The sequence below is a fragment of the Cyanistes caeruleus genome, chromosome 20, assembly GCF_971803275.1.
Source record: "Cyanistes caeruleus chromosome 20, bCyaCae1.hap1.1, whole genome shotgun sequence".
Taxonomy (NCBI): Eukaryota; Metazoa; Chordata; class Aves; order Passeriformes; family Paridae; genus Cyanistes; species Cyanistes caeruleus.
In genome coordinates this window covers 8732424-8750000 of record NC_141720.1, presented here as the reverse complement: position 1 = coordinate 8750000, position 17577 = coordinate 8732424, and the positions used below count along the sequence as shown (strand labels likewise).

Here is a 17577-nt window from a genome sequence, read left to right as displayed (position 1 = left end):
CCAGCCCAGCTGCTCCCCCTCTGCTGTGCTCACCAAACTGTTTGTCCTTGTCTGCTCCATGAATGTCAATAAACCCGGGATAGACTGTTCTTCCCGCTAAAGAGCTGTTTATCTTTCTTTATACACAAATGGCTGGGAAAATACTAGCTGAGCTTTCCAAGAAAGAGCAATACAGTGTATTTTCCCATTGTAGCAACAGGGGTGCAATTACATTCAAAAAAGGCTCTTTACTCAAAGGCTTTAAGCAAAGTCCAAGCCTGGATTTTGCAGAGATGCTTTTTCTTTCTCTCTTGGACAGAAAGGAACAATCAGGAGCAGCAGCAGCAGCGAATCTGTGGGTGCTGCCAGGAGTGATGGCAAGACTCTAAACCCGGGGAACTCCAGCCAGCTCCCCCACAGCACCACCCCAGCCTGGCTGGGACATGTACAGGGCTTCAGCTCCAGGCAGAGCTGTGCAGCACCACAAGCTGGATGTGACCACAGTGGCCTCAGTGAGGAAGGAGTTTGTTTGCTCTCCTCTCTCCACGAAGCCCGTGGCCACTGCTGCATCCTTGTTGGAGCACACGGCCAAGGCACAGCCCAGCCATGGCCAGAACCAGCTTGGCCTGGAAATAGTTAAAACACATTGGTCCCTCAAATCTTTTCTAAAGGGTGGAACTCTCAAGCAGCAGAAGCTGTAGGATGTCCCATGTCCCAGCACAGGAAGCACGAACATCAGCTGGGTGAGAGCACCGTGCCCCAAGAGGAGGGCACAGCCCCATGCTCACATGGCACCAGCTCGGCCTGGACTCTCTCCCCATCTCTCCACAGAACAGGCAGATAGAACACAGCTCTCAGTCATTTCATTGCTTCCTATCTAGCAGGAATCAGTATTTTAATTAACTATGATTTATGTAAGGACAGGAAAGCACATGGAAAAAGGCACTCTGAGACAGCTGACTTTCTCTTGTACAATGTTCATGCATAACCCAACCTCCATCCAGGCTCCAGGCTGACCTGTCACTGCTGTCACAGCAGTCTGGTCACTGATTTTCTTACTATTGAATTGATGGGATTTTTTTCCCCCAGATTTGTCAAGGTTACCGACAAATCCAAACCCACAGCAACATTTCTCTCTGCTGCCTTCCATGATTCAATTGTTATTCTCCTGTTGTTTTTGCTGTCCTATGAGGAAAAGCTTTCTGGATGCTAAAGGATCTGGAGCTGCCCCTACAAGTGGCAATACAGTAGCCTGGCAGCTTTCTTAACTATGGAGACAAGATGGGACATTTTATAAAATAATACAGGTCAAAAAAGGGTAATTAATTTCATTTATTTTAGCAGCGTCATTAATTCTATATATCTGCTGTATTTGACCTGGAATACTTTCCACTTCTGCTCTTAAATCCCTGTGTTCAAGTCTTTGCCTTTCATATGATCCCACACACGGCTGGTATGTAATATTAACTTACCCATGAGCTAAAGACTGTATGACTAGAAATGTTAATGGTGCTGTGTGATGCATATTTCATTGGATAATTCCACCCAAGCAGATATAAATTACACATGCAGTTACCAGCTTCCATCTGCTGATGAAACTTGGGCTAATGCACATTGGAAATCATGTGCAGTTTCCAGCACTAGGAACAACCTGCATGAATAGAGTTATTCAAGGAAGCAATTCTTAATGTGATTAATTACTGAAGGTATCAGGGCCTTCATTATGCAAATTAAAACTGTCATAAAATAGAGAGTTTGCAGGTCTTGGAGGCAGTCTCTGCTTCCAAAAAATGCATCTTTTTCATTAACAAGGAGCAGCAAGGCCAGAACATGCTCCTGGCCACGGTTCAAATGGTGGTTTTGGTTGTATTAAAGGAAATCAAAGCAGAGGCTCTGCATGTTTTTGAAGCTGGAGTATGTCAGTGCCCATAGCCACAGCTGGGTATGTACTTGTTTGCATGCCCATAGGAAGATGCCACAGGCTTGGAAACCAGTGACTTCTTCCTGTGGCTGTAAATTCTCCAGGCAGCCTTCAGCCTGCTGTCCTGCCCTGGCCTCCCCTCGGCCCATCCCGGCCTGGCAGGCTGCAGGATCTATGTGTCCATAAACAACCCCCAACAATAGCCCGTCCCAGCCCCTTCCCCAACCTCGCCTTCCAGACAGACACAGGGAGCATGGCAATGAGGAGCTGGGAATGAGCTGGGCTCTGCCCCCCGACTGACCGGCTCCGGGCAGTGCTGCCCCAGCAGGACCCCCAGTCCCTGCTCCCACTGACACATGGCTGCATCCCAGCAAGAGGGGAAGCACCCTTCCCTTCCCTTCCCTTCCCTTCCCTTCCCTTCCCTTCCCTTCCCTTCCCTTCCCTTCCCTTCCCTTCCCTTCCCTTCCCTTCCCTTCCCTTCCCTTCCCTTCCCTTCCCTTCCCTTCCCTTCCCTTCCCTTCCCTTCCCTTCCCTTCCCTTCCCTTCCCTTCCCTTCCCTTCCCTTCCCTTCCCTTCCCTTCCCTTCCCTTCCCTTCCCTTCCCTTCCCTTCCCTTCCCTTCCCTTCCCTTCCCTTCCCTTCCCTCTGCAGCGTCTGGTATTATACAAGTCCCATTTTAGGATTTAAAGCCATGATGAATCCAAGTATTTCCAGCTCAGGAATGTAATTAATTTCAAACCAGCTGACCTACACGGGTGAGGACAGGGTGTTATCTCGGCTGCTGTTTGAACTACCCACGCTTGGAGTGCTGTCCTTGGAACTGCTGCTCCGGAAAACTCGGGAGGTCTCCCAGCCAGAGGGGCTGAGCCGAGTCCATCCCCACACCTCGGAGCGCTGAGGCTGCTCTGCTGTCCAGCCTCTGATCTCCCCTCCAGCATCACTTCCCACCTTCCCGGGGTCACTGCGGGCCCCGGCCAGCGCAGCCTCCCTGCGGCTCTGGGTCAGGGCTTCCCTTGGTGGCCCCGGGAAGCGTGAGCGTGTGGGGATGCTGTGACCCCCGGGGCCCGCCGGGGACACACGCTGCCGGGCTGCTCGGAATGCGGCCGGGCATAGCCTGAGGCTGTGCTGCAGTAGCTGGGCAACACGGACACAAAAGCCACGCAGGAAGCAGTGGAGACCAGGAGTGCACCTCCTGCCCAGTGGAAAAATGAGAATTTATGATCCTTGGAAACATAAAACTGCCCACTGGAAAGCAGAAACCGAAAGGGAGTACAATAGGCAAAGAGAATGCTGGCAACGTACTCAAAGTCTTTTTTTTTCTCATTTAAATGAGCTCCTTCCACCATCCAGCAAACTCTCTGTAGAAGCCACAGACCACTCCCCACACACTGAGCTGAAGGGGCTGAGGTGCTATCATGGCCCTGCTGGGTTTCTGGGAGTCCCTGGAAGGGCAGCAAGGAAACCCAGTCCATCCCAAAGGATCCCTGGCTGACCTTGGGCAGAGGCTGTGAGGATGGAGGATGCTGCCCCGGCTGCAGCAGCTGGAGGCTGATCATGTAAGGGGAAGAAAGAGAAAGAGCTGCATTTTGTCCAGGGCTCCTTTGACATCTGGGGAATCCAGTTTCAAGGCATTCTGATGGACATAGTAATACAGGCCTTCCTCTTCATCCTCCTTCTTCTCATTTTCAACAGATCTTATCCTTTGGAGGTCCCAGACTACTGAAGTCTCAAACCTTAAGGATAACTCAATCTTTCCACCTTAAGGTGACATGGCAAAGGATGTGGCGCTCTGTGGAGTTCAGATATTTCTCTGTGCCAGTCAAAAGGATGTGGAGGAAACAGCGTTACACCCACAGCTTGAGTGGGGCTCCTGCAGGTGATGGGAGCTGGTGGGAGCCCAGGGCTAGCAGTGGCTCTTTAATTAGTCTGTTCCACCTCTGAAAAACCACAGTGTCCTGGAACAAAGCTTCTTCGCCTGCTTTTAAGAAAGGGTGGGACAAAAGCAGCCTTTTCATTGCCTCCTCCCTGTGGAAGAGATAGTGCAATACTGCTGAGCTCCATCCTGAGAGGCACAAGCAGCCTCACAGCCCAGCACAAGGTGACATCATCTGGCCCTTGGTGCCTCTCTGACAAAAGCTCCATTGTGTGTCTGTCACTTCCAGGAGCTCCCTGCTGTCCCCAGGTTTAATAGGGAGCTTTCCCACACACGGCCCTTCAGTCCTTGTCTTGCCAGGGCAGGCCAAACCCAGCTCATGGGGAAGTTGGGTTTTCTTTTCCTCCCTACCTCTATTCACTTTGCAGGAGAAAACAAATTACCTTTTCCATCTGCAGTGCCTTGGATGATTAATTAGCATCAGTAATGAAGTAGTGTCTCGGGACCCCAGCCCAACAGGAGCATGAAAATGTCCCTACCTGAAAAAGCTGCTAGGTTACTGCAGATAAAAAGTGCTAATTTCATTAGAAGCAGGTCAGATTCACCTGAAATAACCCCTGAGAAGTGAAACTGCAATTATACACTGCAATATCTTCAAGTAATTCCTTATTTCCCTGAAAACATCTGTGTCACAAGGCCCTGCAGAGAAGGGCCTGGTTTAGTGCATGTTTCATATCCTAGCTGCCCTCCAGGCTGGTATGTAGGACAAGAGGCAAGTTAGGAGATTGGATTGCTTTAGACCTTGTCCATCAATGTTCAAACAAAGCTCTGAAGAGCAGGAGCCAGGACTCTGCAGCAAGCTCAGAGCTCCATAAAAAAGCCTCAGACCCCCTGCATGGCTGTGGGAAGGTAATAGAGTATTTTCTGTGTGTGTTTCTCACTCACAAAGCAAGGATATTCATTTTCTACTTCATTCATTCAGTTGTTCTGGTTACAGCCAGCCCCTGCCAAGTGACAGCTACCCAGCACCTCACTGGCAGGGCCAGGCCACCAGATACTGCTTGTACAGACAGGAGCAGGAGGCAACTGAGGACTTCTGCTGCCTGCTCCAAAATTCCTGCTGTACTTTCAGTCCCTAGCCACCCCTCTCCATGAGCCTGACAGGCCATGGCAGGGGAGATGCTCCTGGCTCATTTGCTGGTATTTTGGATAGGCTGTGCAGAGGGGGAAAAGAGGAGCCGGTGTCCTCAGAAACAGGAGGGAGAGATGGAGCAGGGGTGAGTAACAGGGCTGCTTTGCTGTGTCTCTCTGAGTTGGTGTTTATGGCTTGTTTGGAGAGAGAATAGAAAGCCAATTTTGTTCTTCTGTGGCTTTTCAGAGGTGTGTTTGTGATGCTGTTCTTCAGGAGAGCAGAGCATTGTTCAGCCCACGAGCAGTTTGCAGCCATGGGAGCCAGGCAGAGCCCACCACTGCAGAGTGTGGGGCAGGGCCTTACTGAGGGTCCTGGCAGGGACTCACCAGCATGGTACAGAGATGGGGAGACAACCTAATCCCATTGCCATGCCAAGGCTCTGACAAAGGCAGGTACTGGGATTTTAGGCCTCTAAATAATGCAAGACTTTGTGTTTATGTAAGGATGCTATTTTAGTGCCGGTAGTCCAAGGGAAGGGGGATGGCAGTCAGAGATGAAGGCAGCCAGAGCAGGCTGGGAGCTATGCTCTGAGTGCAGGGATGGAGAGGGAGTGTCAGTGCTCCTGAGACCTGGGGCAGCCAGGGGAGGTTCAGAGGGAGAGGCAGGGAAGTGCCCACGTGTTCAACCTGAACCAAACCAACCCAGCCCCAGCTCCCAAGAGGGCCAGGCGTGACCTGCTGGGGTTCTCCATTTCCAGCACTGCTGCTCTGCAGCCTCCTCCTGAAAGCCTCAGTGACTTCAGGGTGCTCAGCATGTCCTCTCAGGGTGGATACCTACCCAAAGGAGAAGAAGCAATCTAGTTTGCTGTTGAGAATCTGGAGAAGCTACATCTGCATGACTAACACCTGCTCTGTGTAAATGCTGCAGGGAGGAAACATTCCCTGGCTTCCAGACTATTCCTGGCTATCACACCCCATGTGCATCTTGGGTGCTGTCCTCCAGCTCTGTGTCTTGCCATTTCTCCTAGCCACCTAGTAGGGAAATTAGCATTTTCTTTGCATATCCACAGCAGAGTCAGGAAGCTGGACTTGGCACCTTTATCTTTCAGCAAGCAGAATCCAAGCTAGAATGAAGGCTTGATCTCCATTTGCATTCAGAACCAGCACTTGATTACAAACTAGACCAGCATGACAATGGGGGAATGCTGAGTGTGCTGCTGTGTGCAGACCAGGCTTCAGGACTCCTTTGCTAGGTGCAATTCATCTTTGCTCTCCTGCAGGGCAAAGAGCTCTTTGTTAGCTCAAGCCCTGGGTGCAGCTGAACCTTTCTACACCTCCAGTGCCAGCAACTCCCGTGAACAGCCTTGCTATACACTCAGGGACAGAAATAATCTGCTTTATTGCCAGGCAAGGAGACTTTTTCTGTGTAGCTGTTAATTCTATCGATCTCCAGCAGTTCCACTTGAGAAAACATTTCTTACAGACAACCCAGTGACTTATAGTTGACTTCCAGGCGCCGCACTGAAAGGATGTGTTTGCATCTGTGAGCAGCAACAGTGCAGCAATTCCAGCCAGGAACAGGCCATTGAGCTTGGAGGGGGTCAGCAGCACAGGGCCACAGGGCTGTGTGTCAGATCTGTTGGTAAAGGCTTGGCATGCAGTACTGACAGATCCTGCTTCCTTAGGAAAATCAGCAGTCAGGCCCAATGCTCAGATGCAACTGCTAGGAGAGCTCCCAATTCCTAATTCCCATTGACATCAGAATCTCGGTGGCACAAATGTCTTTTGTAATCTGCCCACAAACTCTTGGGAATGAGCATTCCTGGAGAAGAAATGAAGACAGAAGGGAGCTCACCCCTCTCCTGCCAGGCTGGCCTGAGTATTACCCAGATGTGCAGCCCTGAGCAGAGCCAGGCACAGCTCCCACACTGCTTCTCTCCAAATGGGCCTTGCTTAGAAATTATTGAGTGCTAATAAAACTGCAGTTCCTAAATTTAAAGGAAGGTTCTCCTCAAATTGTCCATGAAACTTCACTCAAATTTGGAAACAAGACTGCTACTGTAAGAGAAAGAAAATTCAAGTCTAATTGTGTCATTTCCAAAACTCCAGAATATTAAGCAGTTCAAGGACTCGATTAGCCTCAGGGGAGCTACTGAGATTAGTGAATCATGATGAGAAAAAAAGCCTGGATTTAGATATGGAAATTATGGAAAAAGAGGGTTTTATGCTCTCAGTATTTATTATCACTGAGGTCTTGTCACCAAAACTGTACCAGAACATCACAGGCTCCTCTCTCTCCCCAGTGCTGTTCCCAGTGTCCCTGGGCTTGCAGTGGTGTCAGCAGGAGATGTGAAGCTGTGGACAACAATGCTGCTCACACACAGGTCAGTGATTAACCCCAAACAGAGTCCCCTGCCCCAGCTCCTGCCACCAGCTGGGATTCAAGGAAACGAGACAAGCAGGAGCCCAGCATTGCCCTGGGGGGCAACAACATGAAAATAAGAGAAAATGTGCCTGAGATGGAAGTTTATACCCTGTAATCATTAACAGCAGGAGCACAGGCTGCAGCAGGACTGAGCAGGTCCATGGTGCTGGGGATCACTGAACCTTTAGTGCTCCAATGAGCCATGTGTGGCTCTGCAGCAGGTAAAGGACACTCCACAGGTGGCAGGTGGCATTTGAGCCTGAAGAGCACCCATGTGCATTACACCCTCCTGATGCAGCTGTGACTGCCTCATATTCCACCACACTGCATCTGGCTTCAACATGTCCCTCTGCTCTTCTTCATCTGACACAAATAATTTGATTTTTAGGAAGAGAAGCCTGGAGCTCAGAGGGTTTGGTGGGATTTCAGGGAGTACATTGGACCTGGCTGTGCAGGGAGCAGGGTGATTTGGGACCCTGGCCTGGGATACTCCCTCAGTGCACAGGGCCACATCCTGCCCTCCAGCAGATCTACCCAGGCAGGATCTCTGCAGGAGCAGTGACAGAAGGATGGAGGAAGTGGGAAGTGACTCAGGTGTCCTGAAAGCTGTCAGGCGGCTGCCAATTAGTCCAAGTAACCCATCTGGTCCAGGGAAAGGACATTTAAATAATGTCTAATCTCTGCTGCAGGAAATAAAGAAAACCATTCCATAATGCCTTTAAAAAAATCCCTGCTCCCTCATCAAAGCATCCTTCCTTCCAGGGACCCATTCAAGACTTTTATGCTATAGATTTATCACACTGTTATTTGGTCAAAACATGAAGTATCTTGTCAAAGTACTATGTAAAGTAGCACAGATTCTGTCTGCCTTCAGGCCTCATTTACTACAGAGCAAAAGCAGATTGAAGAAAGCAAGCATAGAACAAAGCTATTGTTAGCAAATCTTATTTTACTGGGCTGAATTTGGCTTTGTGGTCACAGTCCCTCAGGGTCCCTCTCCTCAGAACACTGATCAATGAAGTACAAAGGGCCCTTGCATGTGACAAAATCAAGACAACATCGACAGGGGCACCCACTGCTGTGCACTGGGTCTGGCCTTCCTCCTGTGTCCAGCACAGACCCAGCCTGAGAACCAGAGACTCAGACAAAGCATGAGAATTACACTTTAGCCACGGGCTGATGTTTTTTCAGGTTTTTCTCAGCACAGAGAGAGACTCATGGGACAGATTTAAGTGTTTATATCTCCATGGGCTATTCTGTTTTGCTCCTGAAACACATCAGCCTGCTCTGGTGGAAATCCACCCCTGCACTTGTTTGGCTGCACAAGGAGGGTCTCTGCTCCACGCCATGGGCAGCCCCAGCTCTCTGCCCCTGCAGTTGTCACTCACATTTAGGCAGCTCCTTGTAACCAATCCAATGTTCTCTCTACACTCTGGTTACCTTCTCAATTACATTTTTTCAGGCACCAACAAAGAAGCAGCTTTGAGTAGTGGCTGAGTGTTCTTCACCAGAATGTAATTTGAAAGCCATTATATTTCATCTCTGTAATAGTCTACAACCAGTAACATAATTGGTGAAAAAGTCTCTTTATTTCAAACTAGATAAAAGCTTTGCAGAGATCTCATACAGTGATATTTTAGCTAGTAAAATTAAATGCTTCAGTAATATAATGATAATACTGTTAAAGCCACTTTATTTTACAATTAAAAGGTACCTGCTTCATTGCCAAGATTCAGCATCAGACAAAAAGCTCTGTCTTATTCTATTTAGCACTAACATTTAAATTTAGCTTTTATCCATTTAAATGCTGCTTTTATTAGCCTTCAACTAAACTCCAATCCACCATGACTCTTATGCAAAACAGAATTAATGTGCCTGACTGGTTCCACCCCCTCGCTGGAGAAGCAATGGAGTTCTGAGGGCTCTGGGGAAGGCACTAAAGGTCGTCGTTGCCTGGAGATGACACATTTCACTGACTGATCCCTCCACCCATCTGTTATCAACCCTGCACCGTGCACTCTGAGCAGGGTGGAAGAAGTGAAGCATCTCTAGTCACCGGCCACTCCTCAAAAACTGGGTCACAGCACGTGGCTACTGAAAAAGCTCTCGGCTGTCTTCTGGCACAGTGGCCTGTATCCACAGCTTGACCAGTCCCCACTCGTTTCAGCTCAGAGGTTAAGTGACAGAAGGTAACTAATTATTCTGTGGCAGGAAGTCCAGAGGTGATTTAGGGTTGGAGATGAGCAAGGTGGAAATCTGCAGGAGTTTCTAAGTCAGTGGGGCAGCTCCAATGCACAGTGAGACCCCCCCTAAGCAGTGAGCAGAAGGTTGGATTCTTGTGTAATCTCAGAGGTGTTTTTTCCTCTCCTCCCACTAAAGACACACAAGCAGAGCAGTCAGTTCTCCACTACAGTCACACAATGCTGCCTAGAAACACTGTGCATGATGCCACTGCAGAAACAGCTCATTAAGAGCTTCTTCCCTTTGTTTTAAGATAATACCAACAGCAGAAAATGGGTGAAACAAGCTTGGGTTTGTCTGAGACAAGGCAGACTCAATTATTCTAGAAAGCCAGCTTCCACATTTTAAATTCGTCTTTTGTAAGGCTGGGAAAGCAGCATGTGCATGAGCACACCAGAGGCTGCCAAGGTGACTGTGGACCAGAGAACACATGCAGAGAGGCCTAAGGAGCTGTACCTGCATCACCCACCCTTCCCAACCCAGCCTTTCCTTTCCTGGGGTCTTCATGGCAAGGGATCTCAGGGACATCTCACCTGGTGTTTTGGCTAATTGGTGCTGCAGGGCAGACTGGGAAGGGGGAATGGCAGGGCAGGAAGCCCTGCCTGGAGGTGGGATGGGAGCAGGGTGAGGAGCAGTGCCTGGGAGGTTGCAGCTCCTGCAGTCCCAAGCTGAAGCCACTTGTTTTGCCTGGGGAAATGGATTCTTGCCAGACATTCTGCCAGAGGGCTCACCTCCTTCAGCATCCTGTGCTGCACAAAGGTAAGACCCATAGGGTGTCTGTCATCCCTTAAGGTAAGGTGGCATCACTGTCATCCTTTATCTTCCTGAAGAGCAGGAAACAGTCAGTGGGAACCAAACCTGGGGGCTATTTGCAATGTGGAGCAGTAAAATGCTTTTTAGTAGAGCTGTGCATTGAACGCGGTCGTTTTGGTACTGCCTGCCCTGGGCAGGAGCAGGTAAGAGTTTTCTGGCAAGGCTCAGAGACCCTCAGAGCACATGGTGGGACTCCTGCCTCCTGGGAAGCCCAGCCTGATCCCCATCCCTGTGCAGGAGACTGCTATAGATGCAACAAACAGAGGAAAACAAACTAATGAGGCATTAGGGCTAAACTTAGCTGCAATTAACATTTAATTACTATCCTGAAAACACTTGCTGTATTTTGCCAGGGCCTGGAAAGGTAAACCCAATTAGCTTAATCTTGTGTGGTAGGAACCTTAAACTGGTTCAGATGCCTGGTCTAATGGATGGGACCCTGAGGGTAACTGGTGTTTTTGGGACCTGTAGCTGAGCAGCCCTGTGGGATGATCACGTAGTGCCTGTGTGAAGCTGCAGGAGCTTTTCTTAGACCTCTGCTTTGGAGAAGAATCAGAATTGACACCAGACATTGTGCAGAAGGTGCCAGAGCAAGTTTGTACATGCTTGTGTATATTGGTTTGGCTGTCTTTAACCACAGCTCTCTCCTGGGGGCCATAGGCTGTGTCTAACACTTAGCAGGGTAAACATGGTTCTATATAAGATATCCTAGAAAATGATGCTCTCTTGGAGCATACTCTGGGGTGGATACAGTGTCTTCCTAGTGTGGGGGAGAAGGAGGAAGAGATGCCTGTGTTTCATACTCTAACCTTGTCAGAACTGTCATCTGTTTCTCCTGCACCTTCCTGTAAATGAAAGGAAGGTGCATGGTGTTCTGAGAACTAAAGAAAGGTCCACCCCAGCAGTCTGAGGCTGCTGAAATATTTTAAGATACTAGGATTGTTGTCTGTCACAGCCCAGGGCTATCATTAGCTGAGCGTTTGGATGCTCTTCCAAAGAGGCTGAAAGGGAAAACCCTCCAGGAACTGCAGCAGAACAAACTCCCACCCAACAACAACAGCCCCTGGCATGCAGCTACAGAGATCTGTACCCCAGGGCAAGTGCTCCAACAGTTTGCACTCCCACGTTTGAGTCTGTGCCTCAGCTACAGCTGACCAAATATCTTCATTGTAGAGGGAAAGGCTGCAGAGACTAACCAAGCAACCCATCAGCTGGGAGTTCAGCTTCTCTCTTTTATTAGTTCTGATCACAACTCCAGCTCAGATTAACGTGAAGCTGGCAGGAAAACATAGCTCTGAGCTTAATAACCCAGGAAGGGCTTTTAGGCAGAATATGTCAGAGGAATCCATGCAGCAGTTTTCTAGGTGAACTGTAGTGAGAAAGCTGCCTGCCTGGGAAAACTGAGGGAACTGTGTTCTAGAACAATCTCATGGACGAGCCCATGAAACATCTCTACCTCTGAAACCATCACACAGTAATAAATTAAACTAGAGAGGGCTCCCTGCCCTCTGCCAGCTGTCCACCTGGTTTCCTCTCCTTCTGTAGGAAGAGCAGATAAATCACGCCCGTATTTGCTCCTGAACTGCTGGAATTTACAGCCTGGCAGGCTTTAAGTGCAAGGTGCTGTGTGAGCCAGCCCAGCTCTGGGACTGGGAGCTCTGGTGTGCAGAGGCAGGTTCTCTGCAGCTGTCCCTGTGCCTCTGCTTCACAAATCTGCAACTTACTCATCCTGATTTAAATTGCTGTCATGTCACACTTCAACACTACCAGTTGATACTTGGCAGTCAGTCTGACTTACGGTGTGGCTGGATTGCACTTCCTCACCCGAATACCGTGTGGGGAAACTGCAAAGTGCTGAGGCTCTGCTCAAAGATGCAGCACAAATGATCAGGATAAGAGGGAGGCTGAAGTGAGAACCCAGTTCTCGTTCCAAGGAGAGCTCAGGCACTTCTCATGTATCCTGCGTCAAGATTTATAAATGTTTCTGTTTCTCTGGCACACTGGCCTCTGGGGAAAAAGGCTTTTCAATTAAATTAAGCCCAAGAAATGTGGAGGTAACAGAAGACATATTACTCTGGATGTCTGCCTCCTGTTTGCTCATCCTGGTGTTTGGATGGGCACAAACCCAGTTGGCTGTTCCCTTATGGAATGATTAAATAATCGAACATCTGGCTCCTTTCTGAGTGTCAATACCTGCTTAGGTCCAAGCTAAACCTTCCAAACAGAACTGAAATTTGTAGGCTTCGGATATTCTTCAGTGCAAATTCCAGGGAAACTGTGCCTTAAAGGTAGATAAACCAAGTGTCTTGGAGAATTGCTGGCAGCAGGCTGTCTGTGGGGATGACAGGCTTTGTCACTTAGCCCTGCTGTGCCCTTGTACAACTCACCACTCAAAACAGCAGCATGTCACTAGGCCTGCTCAGCTGGCTGGGAGGTGCTGGATTCAGGGTAGATAGAGGTGCTCTGGGAAGGGAGGAGCTGACTTTCTGCTCTGGTCAGTGCTGGCTCTGGGGAATACATGCAGGACGTGTGGTGATGATAACCCTGCACTTGAAGCCATCCATTCCCTGGTCTCCCAAGCTAACATTTTCCAAGCAACCTCAGCAGCTTCAAGGAAGTGCTTTGTGTTTTACAAAACCCATCTTCACATTAGCTACTGCTTGAATTGTGAGGAGGAAAGATCTTGATTTGTACATAGACTCCCTGGAGTGCTGAGAAGGCTCCAATACCTGCAGGGGGATGTGCTCCAGCAGAAAGCCAGCTCCACCAGAACGCTGACGGAGCACGGGAGCTGCCAGACACCCAGACCTGGATGGCCTTGGGCAGCTGCAGGCAGCAGATGCTGCTCCCTGGGAGGTGGGGGAACACCTGCCCGGGGTGCTTGGAGCTGTGTGATGAATTGGACTTTCCTAAGCAGGCCCTTGCTGTGCCTGTCAGGGTACAGTGTATTTATCCAAGCTGCAAACTCATTTCATCACCTTCCCTGCCAGGGCAAGAGGTAGAGGGATTAGCTTGAACTCTGATCATATAATAACAACATGGCAGCTGTAGGCAGCTAATAATCCACTGGGAGGATTAGCAAACTTACAGTTGTCTAGCTCTGCATAATGGAAAGCTAAGAACAGCAGCTTCCCTGTTCTACCTACTGCATTTGCATTCTCTCCAGTGGAAGCATAGAACATGATGAGACAAGGCTTTCCAGTCTGTTATGAAATGGGATCTAATGTGTGACTAATGGAGTATTGCTAGCAATTCTACAAGCATCCATTCAGCCCAGAATATGGATTTAAGCTTTACTAAGAGACTGCACCTCAAGTACCTACTGCTGAAGAGCAGGTCACGTTTTTAGCAGGCTAATGCTAAAAGTTGTTATTTGAGGCTCCCTGGGAGTAATGTCCTGAAGTCTGCAGGCAGACTGCTCTGCTTATGCATGGAGAATCCTACTGATCCAGAATCCCTGCTATGATTCATGTGTAACTGGTAAAAGAGCCCAGCACATAACACAGAACATGCCAAGGAGCAGACTCGTCACCTGCTGTTGCTGCTTTCCTTATGAGCCTCTCAGGACACTTGGAGTCCTCAGCAGCTGAAGACTTTTCCCCCAAGGCAGTTTTGGCGCTTGTATCAATTTACTGATGAGTAACCAGAGTAACCAGCTCTGACAGCCTGGAAAAGAGAGCTGTGACTCCTCATCCTCCTCCCTGCTCGCTCTGGAGTGGCAGAAGTGGTGAGTAAGAGCCCTCCTGAGCCGTGGGCCGGCTGCATCAGCGCCAGGATGGCTCCCACCTCCTGCCATGGTACAGGGAGCAGCACAGGGACTGCTGTGCTGGGGCTTGTACTGCAGGACTTTTCTCTTCTGCTCCAGTGGAGAATTCCAGTGGAACACTGGAGTGCACAAAGGATGAAAGCTTCACCACGACATGCCCCCGCCAACACTTGGCAGGGATGTGGGACCTTACTCACTCTTGCACTGCAAAAACAGGCACTACCACTCACAATAACATAAGAGCAAAATACTCATTTCCCCCAAGAGCTTCTTCCACTGTTTCCTCCCAGTTGTAACTGGTGCTGCTGAGAGTCTATGGGAAAAAACTCTAGTACAGACAAGGCCTCTGCATGCAAATGAACGCTACATAAATAACCCCCATCTTCCCTCAGTTCCTAGGTTGGGTACTCTGTGCACTAGAATTCTCTTCAAAGACCTCCCAGTTCATTCTTTATGCTCTAATTAAGGATCAGTGCCAATTAACTATCTTCAATAGAGGAGCATCTTCCGCTCAGCAGCCAGGAAGTGTCTGAATAAGATCCTGCTGTACAATGTGCACATGAAAAGGGAAGCCCTCCCTTTTTGGAATAGGCTTCCAAGATTAAAAACTCAGTATAGATTACTGGATGCCTACTTAAAAAATCCTGTGTGACAAGATGAAGTGACAGCACCCAGGAATGCAGAATGGGTTTTTCACATGTTTCTTGTGGTCCTCAAGCACACTATTGCATTGCCAAAGCTCTGAGCTAGGTACCACTGTGGCAAAAGCAGGTGTGACACTTTATTTTAAGTGGTATTAAAATACTGTTTGCTTTTTCTTACAGGGGTGTCAGAGATCAGCAGAAGTGCAGTGTCAAATCTGATGATAAATATTGATTCAGATGAAAAATTGCCAATAATTATGCCACCACCTAAGCTGCCCTGGTAGTCTTCACCTATTGCTTTTACTTCCTACAGATATTCACCTGTTCCATAAATAACCAGGCAATTTAGACTGCTGCTGCACTGTGTTCTGAGCAAGAGCTGTGCTAATAGTCTGAGCAGGCAAAGGGAGGGAATGTCATTTCTAAGCTTGGCTGGAGATGAATACATCAGCTCCCCAGCCAGTTACAGGCTAAGTTTAAAAAGCACTATTCTAAAGGAAAATTAGATGGTTAAACACTGTGGGGGAAGGGGGGGAAATAGGATAATCCCTTCAAAGCTTTAAATGGAAGATTCTCTAACTTGCTTCAGCTGATGTGAGACATATGAAGAGCCTCAGAATTAAGACCCCTGCAAAACTTCAGCCAGACACAACAGCTGCACTGCCTTTTGGGGGAGATGCACTTGAACTGGTTATACTCAAAGCAGATGTAAGCCACCCAGCCCTGCTAATCACAGCTAAATCTGGGGACCATTCACAGGCTGCTCTGCAGAATAAAGGGGCAGAGCAGGAAGAGAGCAGGCTTGGTGATAAGAAACAGGAACTGTAAAACTGTATTGGAGCATGGGGAAAGCAGCAAATTATTCTAGGAGCAGCAGAATCCACAGTCTAGTCAGATGAGATTTACATCAATCATACCTGTCAGGACACTGATATTTCAATATAGAACACAATATACTTGGAACTGTCAATGAACTCAAATGCTTTTGTGGAGCATATTGTGTCCAGCTTATTTTTCATGCACACAAAATTCCAAACAGGCTAAATAAATCTCTTAGGTTCAAGGAAAAGCCCAATGCTCAGCACAGGAGAGGGGGCTGCGTTTGGGTTTTGACAACTGATCCCTTTGCAAAGAGCGTGGGCCTATGCTAAGATGCCTTGGGAATTTCTGGAGAAGCTTGTTGCAAACCTGATTGGGTTGAGATTTGAGCTCCAGATAGGAAGGGCTGGAGGGAATGTAGAACAGTAGATTGCAACCAAGTCACTCCAGGGAGTGTAACCTTCAACTCAGTGTGGGGCTCAGCTCTTCTGAACTTACCCGGATCCTTCTCATGGCTGCCACAATCTCCACGCGGCTGTTGGGCCTGGGGACATCCAAGCTGCCGATGTACTGAAAGACACAACAGTGAGATGTCTGTGCAGTAATGCACAAATTCATGGTGTGGGCTTCTTCAAAACAGACAGCATTTCTCATTTGTTTAGTCCCTCCTTGCTTGGAGAACCCTTTGACCCAGGACAGGATAGGAATATCTGTTAAAGATAATGTTATCAAGTTGGGGATTTCTGAGGTTGGGTGTGAGGCTCTGACCTCATTCAGGTTCTGGATGTGCCTTTACCAGTGCTTTGCAGGGCGATGTCTGCTGCTAATTGAGTCATGATCCCATGTGTCTGAAACTAGGGCTTTCTATCCTTTGTTCCTCCTTACTACACCTGCTCAAAACTAAAAGCACATAAGAGCTGTAAAGCTGCCAGGATGTGCAACAAACACCTTTCCTGGGAAAGCCTTGTGATTCTACCTTAAGTTTTCAGTCTGGACCACCCAGACCTCTGCATACTGTTGTGCCTGCTTGGTTGGACCAGCTCAGCTGTCTGCAGAATCCTGGTAAACCCACCCAAATCTGTGTCCTACAACCCTGCTTAAGGGAGCTGCAGTCCTAACCACAGGATTGAGTGTCTGCATTCCAGTGTCTGTGCCAGTGATATTAGCAGGGTCTCTTACTGGGGTCTGAGACACGGCAGATGGCAGGTTCCCATCACCTCCACCTCTCCCCCTGCACCACAGCTGCCTGTTCTCCTGAACAGCATGGCAGCACACTGCACATGATCCACAGGTTATCATGGAACAGCCACAGGCAGCTTCCTGCTGCTGGCATTTCTCCCTCCTGTGCTGCCTGTACTCTCCCCTCGTGTGCCAAAGCAGAACCTGCTCGTGTACCTGTTGGCAGGAGGCAGCAGCTGCTGCCCGGTGGCACCAGGGACGGCACACGTGGCACAGCTGCACAGGAGTGCCCTGCACTGCCCAGGGGAGGAGGCACAAAGCTGCCAGCTCAGCCTCAGGAATGAGGAAAACGCGCTGTCCTGGACAGTCACAGCGCGTGGGGAGCAAAGGCTGCTGACGCTGTAAGGTGCCGTGGCGCAGCTCTGAGGGAAGACCTGCACGCCCAGGGCATGCTGGTGAGGACAGGGAGAATGTCACTGAGAGGGAGATGACAGCATGTGCTGGGAGCGGCCCTGGCAGCTGAGGACAGGGGCTGGATTTGGTGCTGGTGGGGTCCATCAGCTCCCTCAGGGTAACACAGCCCAGCTCTGCTGTTAGTGGTGGGGACTGAGGGCAGTTCACAGAGTTTAATGACCCTCCCAGGAACATTTGGTTTATGAACTGTGTCTGGATTTTAGTGTGTGGTTACAAAACTTTGGTTTTTTGGAAATTGTTCCCTTGTGGAGAGGAAAAGGAGCACCTAATCAGGAGGCCCCTGCAAATATTCAGGGTGATATTATATATATGA

General features: G+C 49.1%; 1 protein-coding gene across 1 annotated transcript in view; it reads right to left on the bottom strand.

Moving 5' to 3' along the window:
- LOC111937093 (carboxyl-terminal PDZ ligand of neuronal nitric oxide synthase protein-like) overlaps positions 1–17577 on the bottom strand; it is a 29263-nt gene that overhangs the window by 9207 nt on the left and 2479 nt on the right. Inside the window, exon 2 of the mRNA XM_086858350.1 lies at positions 16110–16181. Coding sequence (XP_086714476.1) covers positions 16110–16181 — 72 coding nt within the window. The remainder of the gene's footprint in view (positions 1–16109; positions 16182–17577) is intronic.